Consider the following 17,449-nt stretch of genomic DNA (forward strand, 5'->3'; position numbering starts at 1 on the left):
TTATTTTCTCCAAAGGCCTTTAGTTTCATATCTAAAAGTTGGCAGTGTCTGGGGGAGCAGACAGGATAATAGGAGTCCTGCATTCTTGCACTGTACTGTATATTTCAAATATAGTTTTAAAGCTGTATTTTAAGCTGTATCATCAAAAAGGTATCCCTTGTAAGCAGTATATTAAGTGAATAATTGTTGGGTTTTTTTTGTTGTTTTTTTTTTTTAGCTGCAACACGTTTTAGAAACAAATCATTGTTAAGGCTTTTCGCGTTGATTAAAATGTCATTCCACTGTGTCTCCATTTTCAGTTACTGGCACATTTAAACTTAACATGACATCAGGTGGTGGTTGCTCTGGATTTGTCATGGGTTGCAGTTCTGATGCTGGAGTTACAATTATATTCCTGCCCCTGTCGGATAATAAAGAGGTTGCTTGTTAAAATGCTTTTAGTACAAGTTACATCAACAGGAACTGCTTGTCTTTATTGCTTCCTGTCTGCCATAAACATTGCTTGGGAGACAATATTTCTATATGTGCTGCCCAGTTTGGGAACTCCTAATGTAGACCATAACTTTAAACAGAGGCTAGCCTCAGGCAATTTACAGCTGATGGAGGGTTAAGTATAAAGGCAAGTATCACTGGTACCAGACAGGCTGGTTTCCACAAACTTTATTGTGTAGAAACGACTCTTCTATCAATTGACTAGAAACATACATAATGTTTAATCTGTGCAGTTGAAGAGTCTGGTTTCTGTCTGGATATTTCCACCGGGCCAGCATTAGCAAGCATGAGCCAAAGGCCCTGTCTAATCACTCTTGTGCTTAACGTGGTGCTGCTCAATCATTTCATTAATGCAACACTTAGGATATTGTTTTAAGAAAGGATAGATGCTGAGCTCAGCTTGAAGGAGGCAAGGGCACTTTGGTAACTGAGATGTGTGCTGTGTTAGGACTGAACCACGACATGTAAATGTCTAATTCAATTGTGATGCAAGTTGTATCTGGGGATGTGTTATGACTGCATACATGAAGGTATTTTTTTAACAGGATTTGTGTTGGATTTTCTTCTGTTGCTGCGTTAAAAAAATGAATGAATCTGTGTTCTGATTGGCTAAAACAGGAGTTGTATAAACTCAGAAAAGGCCTTCATGTCTTTGATACTAAAACACTAATCAAAATTACTTACCATTTTCTTTTATGATTGCATATCACAACAGCAAGAAGAATAATAACGAACAGCACAGCAGCTATTGAAACTGAAAAATGAATATAAAATACATGTTACCATTACTAGCAAGGGGATACAAATGTATTACAATTGCTACTTACAGTTCAACAATTTCTACTTACCTCCTGCCATTGCACCAACACTTTCAGCACTAGATTGTTCTGTAATATCTATGAAACATAGAAACATTTAGAGTGTGTGTGTGTGTGTGTGTGTATGTGTGTGTATATATATATATATATATATATATATATATATATATATATATATATATATATATAAATATGAAAGTCATGTAAAGCTAGCTTAATTCTGCCAGAATCCTACATTCTAAAAAGGTTAGTAACCAAAGTTTTAAAATCCATTCTCTTACCCTTAATTAGCTTCGGAACCTATTTCACTGTCACTCTTATTGTTTAGTCCTACGAATTATTGCATCATTACTTAATTGAAATGTGGTTACAAAATCAATGCTAATGAATGGATAATTACATTTTAATTGATAAGTGTCTGTAACATGTTGACAAATTCTAGTTTGAAGAATCAATTTAGTCTCCTGAACTTCAGGTTTCTCTCAACCACTTATTGGCTATTAATGTATTGCTTGTAAAATAATGTATCTTAAATAAACCATTGATTGGTTTTGTTAGTGCATATCAATACATATTGACTAGCTATTGGTATTTAGTAACATCTAATTAATGACTGGTTGCATATCAATTAATAATTGATGTCAGACAAAATAAAGCAATACCCTTTATATAAATGAGAGTTTCAAGAAATTATATTTTGACTGCACAATGACTAGTGGACTGGTGAAAAATGTACAGAAGCTGCTAAAGGGTAAGGCAATGGATTTTACCTGTTCAAATGTTTCCTTTTGCAGAGATATACGTGTTAGTACAGAAGACTAAAAGCTTCACACCCATAGAAAAAACATGTTAGGAGGCAGAATATTACAGTTAATGATACTAGATTTAAGGCAATGAAAAAGTTAAAGCAGCTGATGTTCAGAAGTTAAGAAATTTTGGAAACGTAATGGTCTATGTTAAGTGTAATGGGAGTCATTAAAGCCACTGATGCAATGGGATGTGGGCTGCAGCATTGTAATTGAACTGGGCTAACTAGATCATTTTTATCTTTTCTAAACCTCAAGATTTCTTACTGATAAACAGGAACTTGAAGAAAGAAACTTGCAGCTAATCTAATCAAGTTCCTTCCAGTAAGTCTCATATAGGACCCTTTGATAAATGCATTATGAATTTTGATGCTCATTACAGCTATGTAGTTGGAGTCACTGAAATATGAGGATTCTTCAGACATTGCAGTGCAGTGAACAAAGCTGGTCTCAATTTACAAATTCCTACAAACATTAAATCATTATTTATTTTATGTAACTAGGTTGAATTTCTCTTCAAATATGGAGATTAAGGAACGCAAGGAAATATTTATTTATGTAACAAAATATAACAACAGCAAGTGAGTGCGAGTTTGCATTAATCTTGAGTGTCGTTTTCATGTGTCTGTTTGCAGGCAAAACGTGATTGAAATCTATTGAATTCACTGCCTCGGAATGCTTGGATAGTACTTGCACTGAATTTTCATTGCAGATATTCTTTCTACATGTTGAGTCCATAGGACAACCCTTGTTGCTCCTGACGATTAGGTACACTTGAATCAATTGAACTGTGGTGAATTTTCAAACCAAAGTTGCATCAACTCTTGAAGGAATACATGGAACTAAAAAAATAATAATTAAAGAATTATTTCATTCATAAATTCCTAAACAATGGTGAGTCCATTGGTCTCATATAAAGGTTACTGTGTAGTGCCGGTGAAGCAATCTTTATTTGAAACGTGGGATCTTCTTGTTGGACTCTACTGTAGTAAATGGCCATTCTGGCCCAGATATTTGTTACAAGCACACACGTAATTACCTCAATGAACCCACTGAACCTCTATTCAGGTAATAAGCTCTTAATTATTAATTATTAACCTTCAAAACCTGATGTGTAAGTGAGTTGTGCACTATTGGAACTTTTACTCATGGACCTCTTACTAAGGCCTCACAGTATTTATATTTTAAACGCAGCCAAAAGCTACAGATGTTTCAAAAATTGTTTGCCAGTCAAATATTTAAAATCAGCTTTCTGTTCAGTTGAATGTTACCCTGCAGAGCGCACAAGAGTTGTCTGTCCTCAAAATAAGTATGCAGCAGTTTGTAGTCAAAACGAAGGATTTACTTTTTTGAAGAAATAAAGATTTAGAATGTGTCAGGTTACATAAATACAGCTTGTGTTCTGATTTTTTTCAAAGGAAAATGTGTTTAGTACTTAATGGGTTAAGAATGGTAACATATTATACAACCAAGCTGCATACTTGCCAATGTCAAAATGCACAATACTGTCTGGATGTCATTTTCCTGGCATAAGGTAGTTTCAATTAACTTTACCATCGATGTAATATCAAAGATATAACTTTAGAGCGCAACACCATTAGAATGCAGAAATGGACTGAAGATTTGTATCTATTTTATAAGTAACAATGCTCTAACACAGACTTTAAATACTGGACTGTCTACTGAGATTGCAAGTGTTTTACTTACACATTTTATGACATTTTATGGTAATAATAGCTCATGACTATTGACTATTTTTAGAACAAACTGTTATTTTATGTATGAATGCTGGCTGCACCACAGGATATGATTCACTCTGTATTTCTTAGTTGGAATTTTTTTGTGTGTGTGTGTGCGGTTTACCTGCTACTTCTAATGTATAATAAGGACATTCACAACAACCACTGCATATGTTGGGAACATAATCTGTTATTAATTTTGTGGCATTGGTTACTAATGGAAACAAACCAGGTAGCTACATTGTCTGTATTCTTTATATGGATTCTATTGTAACATATCTTTCTTGCCAGTGTTAACTATCTGAATCGTAACTAACACAGACTGACTGTGCATCTTCATATGCAGCAGTTACTTTCAACGTTTGGGAAATTACCATGAAGTGGAACTCAGGATTCAATTATCAGTTCATAACATGAACTTATGTTATGCACACCGTGCCAGCTCCCAGGTGCAAGCAAAGTATGTTGCAAAGGATGAGATATACCTGAACCAAAGAGAGCTACTGCTTCTTACCAATTATGTGTGGCATTGTAATGTCTGAAAGGTGTAATATTAATGAGGGATATTTAAGAAAGCATTAAGTAAGTACCCTAGGTGAGCCACGACAAGGATGAAAAGCAAGACTATCATTGTACCTCTCAGACACCAATACTACCATGGCAGAACCAGCGATAAAGCCTGAAAGAAATAGAGCGTGTGGAAGCTGGTGCTCAACTCAAAGATCAAAGCATAAACTGCATTATCCCTGTCTACTCCTTCCAAGTGACATGAGGTGAAGCTATACCTAGGAAGCAGTATCACAAAAAGCAAACCTTGCATGCAAATTGATAAAGAGACACATAATTCTATCTAAAGGAACTGATAGAGCAGATTTTATTTTCACCATTTTAACCTTTTTTTTATATGCGCTGCAGGCACCTCATGTTCAGTCTTTCTTCCCATTGCTTTTTCCTATATTTGATATGCAGTACGACTTAAATAATATTGAATCACCATTTACAATGATTACAATTTGTTTACAAAGCAATCCAAACCATATATTGAAATGTTTAGGAGGAATGTTTAGGAGGAATCTTTGAGTCACTGAAATGCACTTGAAACACAAATCACTTTTCTTTTTGGCAAGGTTCAATATAATTACTCAACATGTTGACCAGCAGCAAACAATCCACAACCCACTGAACATGAAGCAGCGTTTCCTAATAAACAATGTTGATCTGAAGTGGCTCCATAAAAACACAAATGAAATGGAATGAGGTTAGATGATTGATATGGCAATACACTAGGGTAAACTAATAGAGAGAGGACCAATCTGAACACAAAAAAAAGAAATCTAATTTTAAACGCTTTGTTAATAGCAATTTGCCTGGTACTTATAAATGACTGTATAAAAATGCATTCTATAATGTGATCTGGTTAGTGAGATGAGTGGAGTAACAACAGCATGATACTGTACATGTAACTGTGACTGACCTGGAACTTTGTAAGTAACTATAGGCTCTGTTGACGATACTCTGTATTGAATAGTTGGTGAAGTGGGAGACAGTGAGGCTGAAGCTTGTGGAGTTCTCTCTCTATCGGTTGTCTCAACAATGCCTGCCGTAATATCAGCTGTGGTGTGCTGAGATGGCCTTGATGTTGAGGGCACTGGCATTAGAGTTGTAAGAGCTGGTGGTGACTTTGAAGAGGAAGAGGCCTCTGCTGTGCTTACATAGGGGACAGTGATGGTTGACAGTTCTGTGGAAGTTGCTGTTTCTGGGGCTTTTGTCGCAGTTCGATATTCAAGCACTATTTATTCAGGCATGGAAAAGAAAAACAGAGGAACAAAATGTAATCCCAGTGAAATAGTCTTTAAGTAATCCTTAATAATATTAAGTGAGATTTTCAGTTTTGTAAGCATTTAACAGGATAGGTACTTTAAAGTGGCTGTAGCTTATAAAATACAAAAGTGTGGAGTTTTGAAAGAAAAACATATTATGCTACGCATCTATGTATATTGTAAAACATATTCCTGGTGCTGTATCAAGACAGAGTGAATGACAGGTAAGATTTATGGAATTATTTGGCTAACTATGGCCACTTTAAAATGACTATAAAACCATGCTAATTGTTTAAGTCATCTTTTTTATTATTATTAAAAATTGTGATTTGAATGTGTTACTTAACAGATTCCTTAAAAAGATATTTAGAAGTAATTACTAGAGGATTCCTCAAAGACTTTTTCACTACCTTTGTTGCATAACCCCCAAATCTACAAAAAACTGTTTAGGGGTGTGCAATGTACCCAAATATTCATCCTCTTTAACTTGTGTATGTCTGAAGTATGTTCTTGGCACAACTCTGGAAGGTAAAAATATGTCAGAAAGATATTTCTGAAAAATTAGGTCTTGGAGATGTCTAATTTTTTATTGTTAAATTACTCTACAGGTCAGCTTATTTGATGGATAATAAGGCCGAAAAACGTATACGCTCTAGTGAGCACAAAGGAAAGAACATTGATCTGTTTGTGTACAGCAACATGCCTCAGTTATATGACATGGTTACAGTAATGGATAATAATAATAATATTATACACACACAGTTGTGTACAATAGGCACTAAATAGTGAAGCCTGAAATATATTCAAACTAAAACGTAACCATAACTTCTGATTTTATCTTTCAAAAATCCAATAGCCGCAACAGAGTACAAATTAGGCCTTAAACATTTTTCAATATTTATTACTTTTTGATTATTTAGAAAATGTTTAGAATTGTAAAGAGAATCAGTACTGGGCTTAACAAAGTTGTTTCAAGACCTAGATTTATAGAGCCTGCTCAGGAATCCAGGCTTCAAAGGTCAAACAGATCCAGGGAAGAAACTGAAGTGCCTAGTATGACACATTCTTCTATGTGATACTGCATGTGATACTGACAAATAGCAGGGTTCTGTGTGAACTTGTAAGGAATGTGTAGGTAATTGCTTTGAGAAATGTGCCACATTTCAGTGTTATGAACATTACTAAGAGACTGCAAAACTTAGTGTCTTCATCCAAAAGGCACTTTTGTCAGCACTGTGAAAGCCACATACCACACAACGGTTCAGTAGACAGATTAGACAAGGATTAACCACAAATTGTCTTTGTTACCTACAGAAAAATGTATCTACACAATGTACAGTTGCAGACCAAAGTATTGGCACCCTACACTTTTTATACCATAATTCATGTTAACACCATTTAGTAAACTTTAACCACTTTTTAATAATACAAAAAGCTAAATACATACTTTATAGCAATTTAACAAATAATCTTGATCAAAAAACAAACAAACTTGTTTCATTAAAAGTATTTGTTCATGACAAAATGATTGGCACCCCTGCTTTAGTATTTAGTGTGTCTTCCTTTTGCTTTCTTTATGGCTTTTAGACATTTATGATAATTCTTAACCACTTAACTTGCATATTACTTCCTGCTCGGACAGATTGGATACCCATTGCATGGCTACAGCTTTTTTCAGATCCGTCCAAAGCATTTATATTAAATTGAGATCTGGTGATTGCGAAGAATTCCAGTTGATTTAGCTGTATGGAAGATCAACTGTCTGCCAATCCGCCTACGAGCAGATGGTACCATTGTATTTGTATTTAACTCCTTGGCTGTTAATCTTGTATTTATTTTTTTTGCTCCTCGGACGATTCTCCTACCTGCTGTACCTATAATTTTCTTTGGACATCCACTTCTTTCAAGCGTTTCAGTTGAATTTGTTCTGTGGTACTTCATGATTATTGCTCTGATTGTGGATTTTTGTATTTCATATTTCTTTGATACTGTTCTGTTGCTACTTGCCTTCTTGTGTTTGCTGTAGGTGCTTTTCTCAAACGTAAATCCAACTCCTTTGTGTTGCCAAACCGTTCTTCAACAGATGTTGAAAATAATTACCCCTTTTTTCTGGCTATTGACTGTGTAATGCAGCTCATTTACTGTGTAAGGGTTTTCAATCAATAAAGATATATTTTAATTATTTCTATTCATAAACAAATATTTGAAATTGCTTTTGTTTATTTAATTTAAATTATTTGTTAAACTACCAGAAATTGTGTATTTTGGTCTTTCTCATATTAAGTAGTGGCTAATGTTTCCTATTAGCGTGGCAGCAGTGTGGAGTAGTGGTTAGGCCTCTGGACTCTTGACCGGAGGGTCGTGGGTTCAATCCCAGGTGGGGACACTGCTGCTGTACCCTTGAGCAAGGTACTTTACCTAGATTGCTCTAGTAAAAACCCAACTGTATAAATGGGTAATTGTATGTAAAAAATAATGTGAAATAATGTATATGTATAAAGTGATATCTTGTAACAATTATAAGTCGCCCTGGATAAGGGCGTCTGCTAAGAAATAAATAATACTAAATGCTTGTATTTAACATGTTTTCTTGAATTATCTTACATTAAGTGTAGGGTACCAATATTCTTGTCTGCGACTGTAACTACAAAGACAGGTTTCAAGAAAAATATCAGAAAATCTCAATTTTAGAACTGACCTTGCCCTGTAATTACGGGCTGAGATGACATTCTGTTTTCAGTAGTTGGTACGCTGGGAGGTGGCGTTTCAGGCAAAGCTATTTTTTTTCCTTCTATGGTTCTCGTAGTGGTAGCTTTCGTCTCCGGCTGGGCTGGTGCTGATGGTGTGAATGTAGTAAAAGGTAATGTGGTTGTTTCTGGGACTGGATCTGTTAATGTTCTTAAAAGCCCCTTTGCTTTAAGATGACAGAAAAAAGAAGCTGTTTATTTTTCGTACGTTTACAATACGTTTGCCCCTACCGATAATCTTCTGCAGACAAACAGCATAATAAACACAGAAGGCGCTATTATTAACATAGCTTTTAAAATCTCTTATTAAACATATTCATCTAACTGTGAATTTAAACAGTGAATAAGACACCCTGCTAATTCCAGGATATTGATATTAACTGTTTGTAACATTACCATTAAGTCACTATTGTTATCCAATGAGGATTGATGAATTTACATCGTTTGATTTCTGTAGTGGATGAAATGGAACTAGTTTAAGCCACAGCAACCATGCAGACTACTGCAGAAGGAAAAAAAGGAAACACGTCCAGATGTATTTGGGTATCAGAAAAAAAGTTAATGGAACATGTTTAAGCTACTGTATAATGGTGTATCATCACGATGACCTGTTTTTAAGTGCAGTAAACGAGGAGGTAAACATTCCAAATCCTAAATTAAATGACTCAACAGGCCTTGTTGTTCATTAGAATCTGGAATGTTTATCTCCTTGTACACTACACTTAAAATCAAATTAGTCCTTAATTACTCCCATACTCACCTGCAGTAATACCTTTATTAATTTGTGGAGGATCTGTGGCTCCTTTTAATTTTGGGTCTCCTGATACAAGAAAATAAAAATTCAGTCCACAATCTTTCTCCAGAACCTCTGTACAGCCACTTTCTGTAGAGTATCATTTTTAAATCTTGCATTGCTGTAATGCCACTGTAGTACCACTGAATAATCACCACACAGATCTGGACATAACAATCCCTGATGACACTGCAAGGAGAATCCTTGAAATACAACTTGAATCAAGGTCATGCCACAATAAATCACACTCAAAATGCCTGTTATTCACTAAATGACTATAGTAGCATGGATGATGATTATGTTTGCATGCAGAACTGCAATTGAGGTCTTACAAGACATCTCTGTACTGCAGTAAACATTTATAAGAGATGAGATATCAAACCCAGAAAGCTAACAACAAACAAAAGTCCAAGGGGGGAAACAGTATAAAATGCCCTTGTTTTTCTTAAGAATCTTCTATTTTTTAACACAACTGAACAGAGGCTGTTCAATCTGTAGTCTGAAAGAACAGCTGCTTTTTAGCTGCTCTTTTTTATCCAACTGTACCAAAGTCACGCAAATTGTCAGATGGCTCTAAAAGGATAAAAGTTTGAAGATTTTCAATTTATTATATGTTTATTGAAGTTAAAAGTTAATTTGTAAGATTTAGAATAAGTAATTCTGTGGAAAGCCCCGACACCTAACTACTGATAAGTTTATGATCTATTTAAGGCTCTGTGTGTAGGGTATTTTAAAATGAACAAAAATAATTCTAGCACTACAGTCGGCAACTTCCCACTTCACATCAGGAGGATACCAGGGATTTTTTTATCAACTGTGAGAAATCTAAGAAAACCAATTCCCGTTGCAAAATTGATCAATAAAGATGCTAACATTTTTCTGCCACAATTGCGTGACTGTCACATTGTCATGGTGTGCTGGTGCCCTGGCATTACCAGGTGTATGGCTTGACTTTGCTTGGCATAAAATGAAGGACCAAGAAGGACTGAATGTGACTGCAGTGTTGAATAGTGTGGACAAATCATTGAACATGCAATGACAGTGAGACTGCTAAACATCAGCAGAACTACCAGGGTTTATTGGTAAAGGAGAGTTCTTCCTGTCTCCTAAGCAATTCCAGTATGTATAGAATGGATGAATGCATCTTATAAAAAATATACTTTACTTATTGTTATATACATATTCTCTAAAATGTCTGTTTTCTAAAATGACATTACACAACTTTCATTGCAACATACAGACGTGCTCAAATTTGTTGGTACCCCTCCACAAAAAACGAAGAATGCACAATTTTCTCTGAAATAACTTGAAACTGACAAAAGTAATTGGCATCCACCATTGTTTATTCCATATTTAACAGAAATCAGACTTTGCTTTTCATTTTTTATTCAACATAATATTGTAAATAATAAAACAAATGAAAATGGCATGGACAAAAATGATGGGACCGCTAACCTAATATTTTGTTGCACAACCTTTAGAGGCAATCACTGCAATCAAACGTTTTCTGTAGCTCTCAATGAGACTTCTGCACCTGTTAACAGGTAGTTTGGCCCACTCTTCCTGAGCAAACTGCTCCAGCTGTCTCAGGTTTGATTGGTGCCTTCTCCAGACTGCAAGTTTCAGCTCTTTCCATAGATGTTCGATAGGATTCAGATCAGGACTCATAGAAGGCCACTTCAGAATAGTCCAATGTTTTGTTCTTATCCATTCTTGGGTGCTTTTAGCTGTGTGTTTTGGGTCATTATCCTGTTGGAGGACCCATGACCGGGCAGTACGTTTCGCTCCAGAATGCCTTGATAGTCTTGAGATTTCATTGTGCCCTGCACAGATTCAAGGAACCCTGTGCCAGGCGCAGCAAAGCAGCCCCAAAACATAACCGAACCTCCTCCATGTTTCACTGTAGGTATGGTGTTCTTTTCTTTGAAAGCTTCAATTTTTCATCTGTGAACATAAAGCTGATGTGACTTGCCAAAAAGCTCCAGTTTTGACTCATCTGTCCAAAGGACATTCTCCCAGAAGGATTGTGGCTTGTCAATATGCATTTTAGCAAATTCCAGTCTGGCTTTTTTATGTTTTTCTTTCAAAAGTGGAGTCCTCCTGGGTCTTCTTCCATGGAGCCCACTTTCGCTCAAAAAGCGACGGATGGTGCGATCAGAAACTGCCGTACCTTCACCTTGGAGTTCAGCTTGTATCTCTTTGGCAGTTATCCTTGGTTCTTTTTCTACCATTCTCACTATCTTTCTGTTCAATCTGGGGTCGATTTTCCTCTTGCGGCCGCACCCAGGGAGGTTGGCTACAGTTCCATGGACCTTAAACTTCTTAATAATATTTGCAACTGTTGTCACAGGAACATGAAGCTGCTTGGAGATGGTCTTGTAGCCTTTACCTTTACCATGCTTGTCTATTATTTTCTTTCTGATCTCCTCAGACAACTCTCTCCTTTGCTTTCTCTAGTCCATGTTCAGTGTGGTGCACACAATGATACCAAACAGCACAGTGACTACTTTTCTCCATTTAAATAGGCTGAATGACTGATTACAAGATTGGAGACATGTGTGATACTAATTAAAGAAACTAATTAGTTTGAAATATCACTATAATCCAATTATTTATTATCTTTTCTAAGGGGTACCAACAAATGTGTCCAGGCCATTTTAGAATATCTTTGTAGAATAAGCAATAATTCATCTCTTTTCACAGCTTCTTTGCTTTATTCTATGACATACCAAAGGCATGTACGTATACATGATAAAATAGCTTTTAATTTCATCACTTTTCAGGAGGAATGAAGCATTATTTCAATGAGCTGTAAGGGTACCAACAAATTTGAGCACGTCTGTATTAGAAAGTATACTTGTAAAGCACTTACTGATGCATATTAGGTTGGGAACTGACCACTGAACTGTCCCACTTTCATTCATGCAGCGGATGAGAGAGGAGGTTCCAGCTTTTCTTTTGTAACCACGTGTGCAATTATAGCGATAGATTCTGCCGACAAGAAAGGAATGTTCTTCAAATTCATCTGTAAATTGCAACCGGACAGGATGTTCACACCTATCTGGAACAATTAAAAAAAATGGAAAACTGAATTTACTTTTACCTAGTTTAAGAAAATAGGCAATGTGCATTTGAATACAGTATGAAAGTATTTGCAATTCCTATTCTTCATACACATTGTTTTCAATGGAAAACATAGGAATGGCACGCTGTTGGCGCACCTTTGTAATACGGTAATATTTTCAATACATTTGAATACTTTTGAATTTGCATTTTTGTAGTTTTGCAAAAAAAATTGCTGAAATAAATAACTGTAGATATCTATTTCTTGTAATTTTTTTCCTCATCCACAAAAGCAAAACTTTTGACTACAACTGTATATAGCAGGCATTGAAAAAAAAAGTGTGCACATGTAACTTATTTCCAACCCCATGTTAAGAAAACAATCACATTTTAACTTCAAATTTTGGGTACATTAGTGTTGTTAGCGCTTTCTTCAAGGAATATAAAAGGTTATTTTGTAATGTGATATTCTGTAATGTGATATTTTATAATGTGATATTTTGTAATGTGATACTTTGTACTGTGATATTTTGTAACAATTGTAAGTCACCCTGGATAAGGGTGTCTGCTAATAATAATAATAATAATAATAATAATAATAATAATAATAATAATAATAATAATAATATGAAAATGTGATCAATAAGGGCTTCGTTCTGGGCGATTCCATTTCAAGACAGAGACTGACTCATGTTCACAACTGTAAATGAGTTCCACAAACAAAATGCAAAAAGTAAATATATAGCAACATCATAATGGTATATTTTTATCCAATCATTTTATTACAATTTTCTCCCCAATTTAGAATATATAAATATGTTCTTGCATCACAGTAATTCAGTACACAGCTATTATTATTAATTAGTCATTTAGCAGACGCTTTTATCCAAAGCGACTTACAAAGACTATGACCTTGGTTTTACATCTCATCCAAAGGACAGAGCAAAAGAAGGTTAAGTGATTTGCTCAGGCTCACTCACAGAGAGTTAGTTGCTGAGCCGGGATTTGAACCAGGAACCGCCTGGTAAATAAACCCTTGTCTTTAACCACTGGGTTCAAAATGTGTTTATCACCTTAAATAAATGTGGCATTAAAACAACCAAATTACTGTGCCACGCAATTATTCATGGGCCAACTTTGTCATCAACTGGTCATAACGGAAAATGTGTGAGCTCAGGTTCCAATTAGCTGACAAAATGACTAATATGAAACAGAAATAAGCAGCTAGGCCTGTTTTTAGGGCGAAGAATCATAAATATAGTTTTCAAGCTACTTGGTAACAAAATAGTCTTGATAAACCATCATTCAATAAGACCTAATTGTCTGTTTATATCACTAAATACAAGTTATTATTTCCATAAATTCGTAAATATATATATATATATATATATATATATATATATATATATACATAATACTTAATATACATACATACACACTTTATTTGGTTGTATTTAAATTGAATTACTGTTTAAGATAATACTTTTTAAAAAAATGTAAAAGCAAATTAAACATGTATAAGGATAAACCTTTGTATTTAAACATGTATATGATTTACAAACACAGATAAAAGTATAAGCACCCTACACTTAACATAAGATATAATTCAAGAAAATGTGTTGAATACAAACGTTTAGTGAACATTATAATTAATGTGGCAAAGACCTAAATACACAATTTCTGGTAGTTTAACAATAATCTTTATAAAAATTTAAAAAAAGCACTTAAGCAATTTAAAATATTTGTTGATGACAAAAAGTATTGGCACCTTTACATTAAAAGTCTGTAAGAATGCAATAGAACCAATTAAAAATATATGTATTGATTGAAAACCATTACAGAATAACTAAGATGCATTCTACAGTCAATAGCCAGAAAAAGAGGTAATTATTTCCAAAATCTGTTGAAGAAGAACGTTTTGGCAGCACAGCAGATGAACGAGAGTCACATTTGAGATGAGCACTCATAGCAAACTACAACAAAGGAAATGGTTAGAGAACATTATCAAAGAACTACCAGAATACCACAATCAGAGCAATAATCAAGAAGTACCAAAGAACAAATTCAACTGAAACGCTTGAAAGACATTCAGACATTTGCGGCTACAGCAGGTAGGAGAATCGTCCAATCAGCTAAAACAAATCCAAGATTAACAGTCAAGGACTTAAAGAGTTACAAGCATCAGGAGAAATAGTGCATGAAAGAACTGCACAAAGACACCTGATCACAGAAGACTTGTAAGACTGTGCGGTCAAGCTATCAGCCAGTTTCGAAACGCCGGTCAAGCTATCAGACACTTATCTCGCAATCAGACGCTTAACTTGTATAGATAGTTTCCCTGTTTCAGCCAGTGTAATTCTTCACTCTGAGAGATTTAGAACTGCACTGGAATAAAACGAGCGATGAAATACACTTTCATACATTTTCAAAAATAATGAAACACCTAATATTTAATAAGTATGAAAGCAATTTAACTAATAGTTTATTGCAAAACAGTCAAAGGACGATTCTTGTTTAAATTATTGAGAACAGACATATATATATATAAAAACAAAACTTCCATTGGTGCTCCCTAATTTCAGTGCAGATGTGTAGTGTACATGTCCCTCTCTCATATATCAATATATGAGTTTATTGTACTGTAGCTTTTTTTACTTACAGTAAGCCCAATATCAACCCTATAGCCGTTATAATATGGTATTTATGCAGATTGCCCCTACAGTAGTAGTAAGTAAAAAAGCTGCAGTAAAATGAACTCAAAATGTTATATATTGGAGAAGGACAACACATCTGATTAGGGAGGACCAATAGAAGTTATTTCTACTACTTTAGGTGCAAATCCGCATACGTGCGAGACAAGTGTCTGTTAGCTTGACCGGCATTTCCAAACTGGCTGCAGTGTTGTAAGCACATTGAATTAAATACGTTTGTTTGTTTGTAGATAAAGATTATTTGTTAAATTACTTGAAATTGTGTGTTTTGGTTTTTGTTTTAATAAAAAGTGGTTAAAGTTTACTAAATGCTTGTCCTTAATCTGTTACCTTCAATTATGGTATAATAGGCGTAGGGTGCCACATACTTTGGTCTGCGACTGTTGAGTAAGCACACGCTGTGACTGACTTAATTAAATACCTGTGATTTAATGTTAAATCAAAAAAATAACACACACTTGCAATTGATTGTCATTGGTCACTTGCTGAAGACTGATGCAGTTATATTTAAAAATGCAATGTAATTGGTTTATATGTATATAAATGTATACTAATGCAATGTTTAAATAAGAAAAGAAAATACTTACCAGTGGTGTACTTATCCGCAGCCCAAACTGTGTCGTGCTCAGTATAGTTTGAAAAGGAGAAAAGCAACAAGAACGCGACTGGCCTGTAGTTCATTTCAGTGACTTGTTTTTAGAAACCTTTCTTCGGGTGTTACAGACGGTGAAAAACACCATTGCGTTTCTGTTCAAGGGATCACGCACACGCACACTAAACTTTTTTTTATGTTGTTTTTGATTGCAGCCTGCCCTCCTTTTCTTTCACTTTCGCTTTGGTAACAAGTAACAGTATTTCCAGACATTTTAATGAATCAATTACGTAACAACATTTATCAATTTGATTAATAACTCGATTTAGTTAATACTGACAAACATCAATGAATCAATGCATAGCTTCAAATAACTCACCTTCTTTTTAATCAGGCCTAATGTTAAAGTGCGTAGTAGAAATGTAGCGATTCAATACAACTTAAAAACGAAAACAAAATTGTATGAACACACCTACCAATACAAAAAAAAAGAGAGAGTCGTCTCTCCAATAAAATTAATTCATGCCCCTGAGATTTTAGGATAGGTTTTTGTGGTAAATGTCTTGCTTTTTTCACAGGTATATTTTGTTGTTATGAATACAAAATATTTAACAAATAGATTTAAAAAATCATATCACAGCTATATTAAAAAAATAAAAAAGTTTGCACAAGGACAAACAGTTTGCCTTGATACAATGGAGTCACTACTTTCAACAGAAACTCAGGTTTTGTAATGGGAAAGGGTATCAGCGGCTTTCTTTACTCACGTTATTAAGGGGTTAGAACATATATGTGGGTCTGAGGGTTCTAGAAGCAAATGCGGGTGTCACCTATGAGTCGGAAGTTCAGGGTCAAATAGAACACCAACTATTCAAATGGTGAGTTTCAGTTCTTGCAAAGATATAGCTGAGCTAGCATTGATTGGTTTATGCAGCCGATTACAGTTTTCGTTATTAATGAACTGCGAGCGTGCCTTCTGGGTTATGCGCATTTAATTTCCATTGCTACGCACATCAACTAAATCGAATAATAGGACAAGCAGCGAGTCCAGCTTCAGAGGCTCGAATATTTTTCCAGACACTGTCCGGTTTTTCAACTTTTTTTCTCGCTCTTCAAAGAAAACTGCTGTTTTGGATGAAGTACATAAAGACCAGGGGTCGGAAACTTGTCCATACACAGACACTCATATCCGTGGCAAGAGTTATGTGTCAGTGGCTATGAATACGTCCGACACACACGCATATAATTATATAGAACTACCGTTTTGTTTGTCCACAGCCAAGATGTGTGTGTTTTTTTTTTTTAAATCTGTCACACTCGATATGGTGCCGACTCCTGGAAAAGACTACCAATTGCTCCTCAAACAAGGTGGAATTTTTGTAGTTGAGCAGTAAGGACAGTGTTTGAACAGTGCAATCACCTGTGAGAGTGTTTTCACACAACTATGAGACTTTGACTGTGAGAAGCTAATGGTTTTTGCCATAGTCTCATGGACAGAGAGTTTACTTCCTGTACTTGTTCCAAAACATAATGATAAAGCTGGATATTTTGTCCAGGCAAGGAATATTATATATGTTGCTGCAAATGAAGCTGTAACTCAAAAAGACGAAGGAGCCCAAACACTACAAAAGCTTATGACAGAGCTGCCTCGCAGATTTGTGACATCATCATCTCCCACGCAAAGGAACGGTTTGCCTTCAGAAAGTCCCTTGTCTCTGCAAAGCTGTTGCACAGTGACCGTTTTGATGAATATCAGGTAGCTTTTCCGGATAGTGTGCTAGAGGAAACAGTTCAAGCCAATGCTTAATAAAACTTCCTTACGTATTGACTTGCAAACAGTGTATGAAATAGAAGTTTTTAGAAATGGC

The 17,449-nt window shown here is 35.2% G+C and overlaps 1 protein-coding gene across 3 annotated transcripts; it reads right to left on the reverse strand.

Annotated features, from left to right (window-relative positions):
* Positions 1–273: 273 nt before the first annotated feature.
* LOC117420067 (interleukin-15 receptor subunit alpha-like) lies at positions 274–16,011 on the reverse strand. Of its 3 annotated transcripts, none has more exons than XM_034033584.2 (8): positions 15,577–16,011; positions 12,088–12,276; positions 9,195–9,242; positions 8,374–8,589; positions 5,330–5,644; positions 1,341–1,388; positions 1,177–1,246; positions 274–400 (listed from the first exon to the last, which is right to left on the reverse strand). In XM_034033584.2, the coding sequence occupies exons 1-8, from the start codon at positions 15,668–15,670 to the stop codon at positions 274–276; spliced, it is 1,107 nt and encodes a 368-aa protein (XP_033889475.2). In that variant the 5' UTR covers positions 15,671–16,011. The 3 variants fall into 3 exon arrangements, with proteins under 3 accessions (XP_033889475.2, XP_033889476.1, XP_033889474.2); XM_034033585.2 differs by having other exon boundaries at positions 8,374–8,511; positions 9,183–9,242; positions 15,577–16,009; XM_034033583.2 differs by having other exon boundaries at positions 9,183–9,242; positions 15,577–16,005.
* Positions 16,012–17,449: the final 1,438 nt, after the last annotated feature.

This window comes from Acipenser ruthenus, chromosome 14 (genome assembly GCF_902713425.1).
Source record: "Acipenser ruthenus chromosome 14, fAciRut3.2 maternal haplotype, whole genome shotgun sequence".
Taxonomy (NCBI): domain Eukaryota; kingdom Metazoa; phylum Chordata; class Actinopteri; order Acipenseriformes; family Acipenseridae; genus Acipenser; species Acipenser ruthenus.

Bases quoted from the DNA above. Each gene is read 5' to 3' on its own strand.
- LOC117420067 (XM_034033583.2), bottom strand. From the start codon at position 15,670: ATGAACTACAGGCCAGTCGCGTTCTTGTTGCTTTTCTCCTTTTCAAAC. The intron at 12,277-15,576 runs GTAAGTATTTTC...TAATTGTTCCAG, and splicing joins TGCGGATAAGTACACCACTG to ATAGGTGTGAACATCCTGTC. The intron at 1,247-1,340 runs GTAAGTAGAAAT...TTCATTTTTCAG, and splicing joins TGTTGGTGCAATGGCAGGAG to TTTCAATAGCTGCTGTGCTG.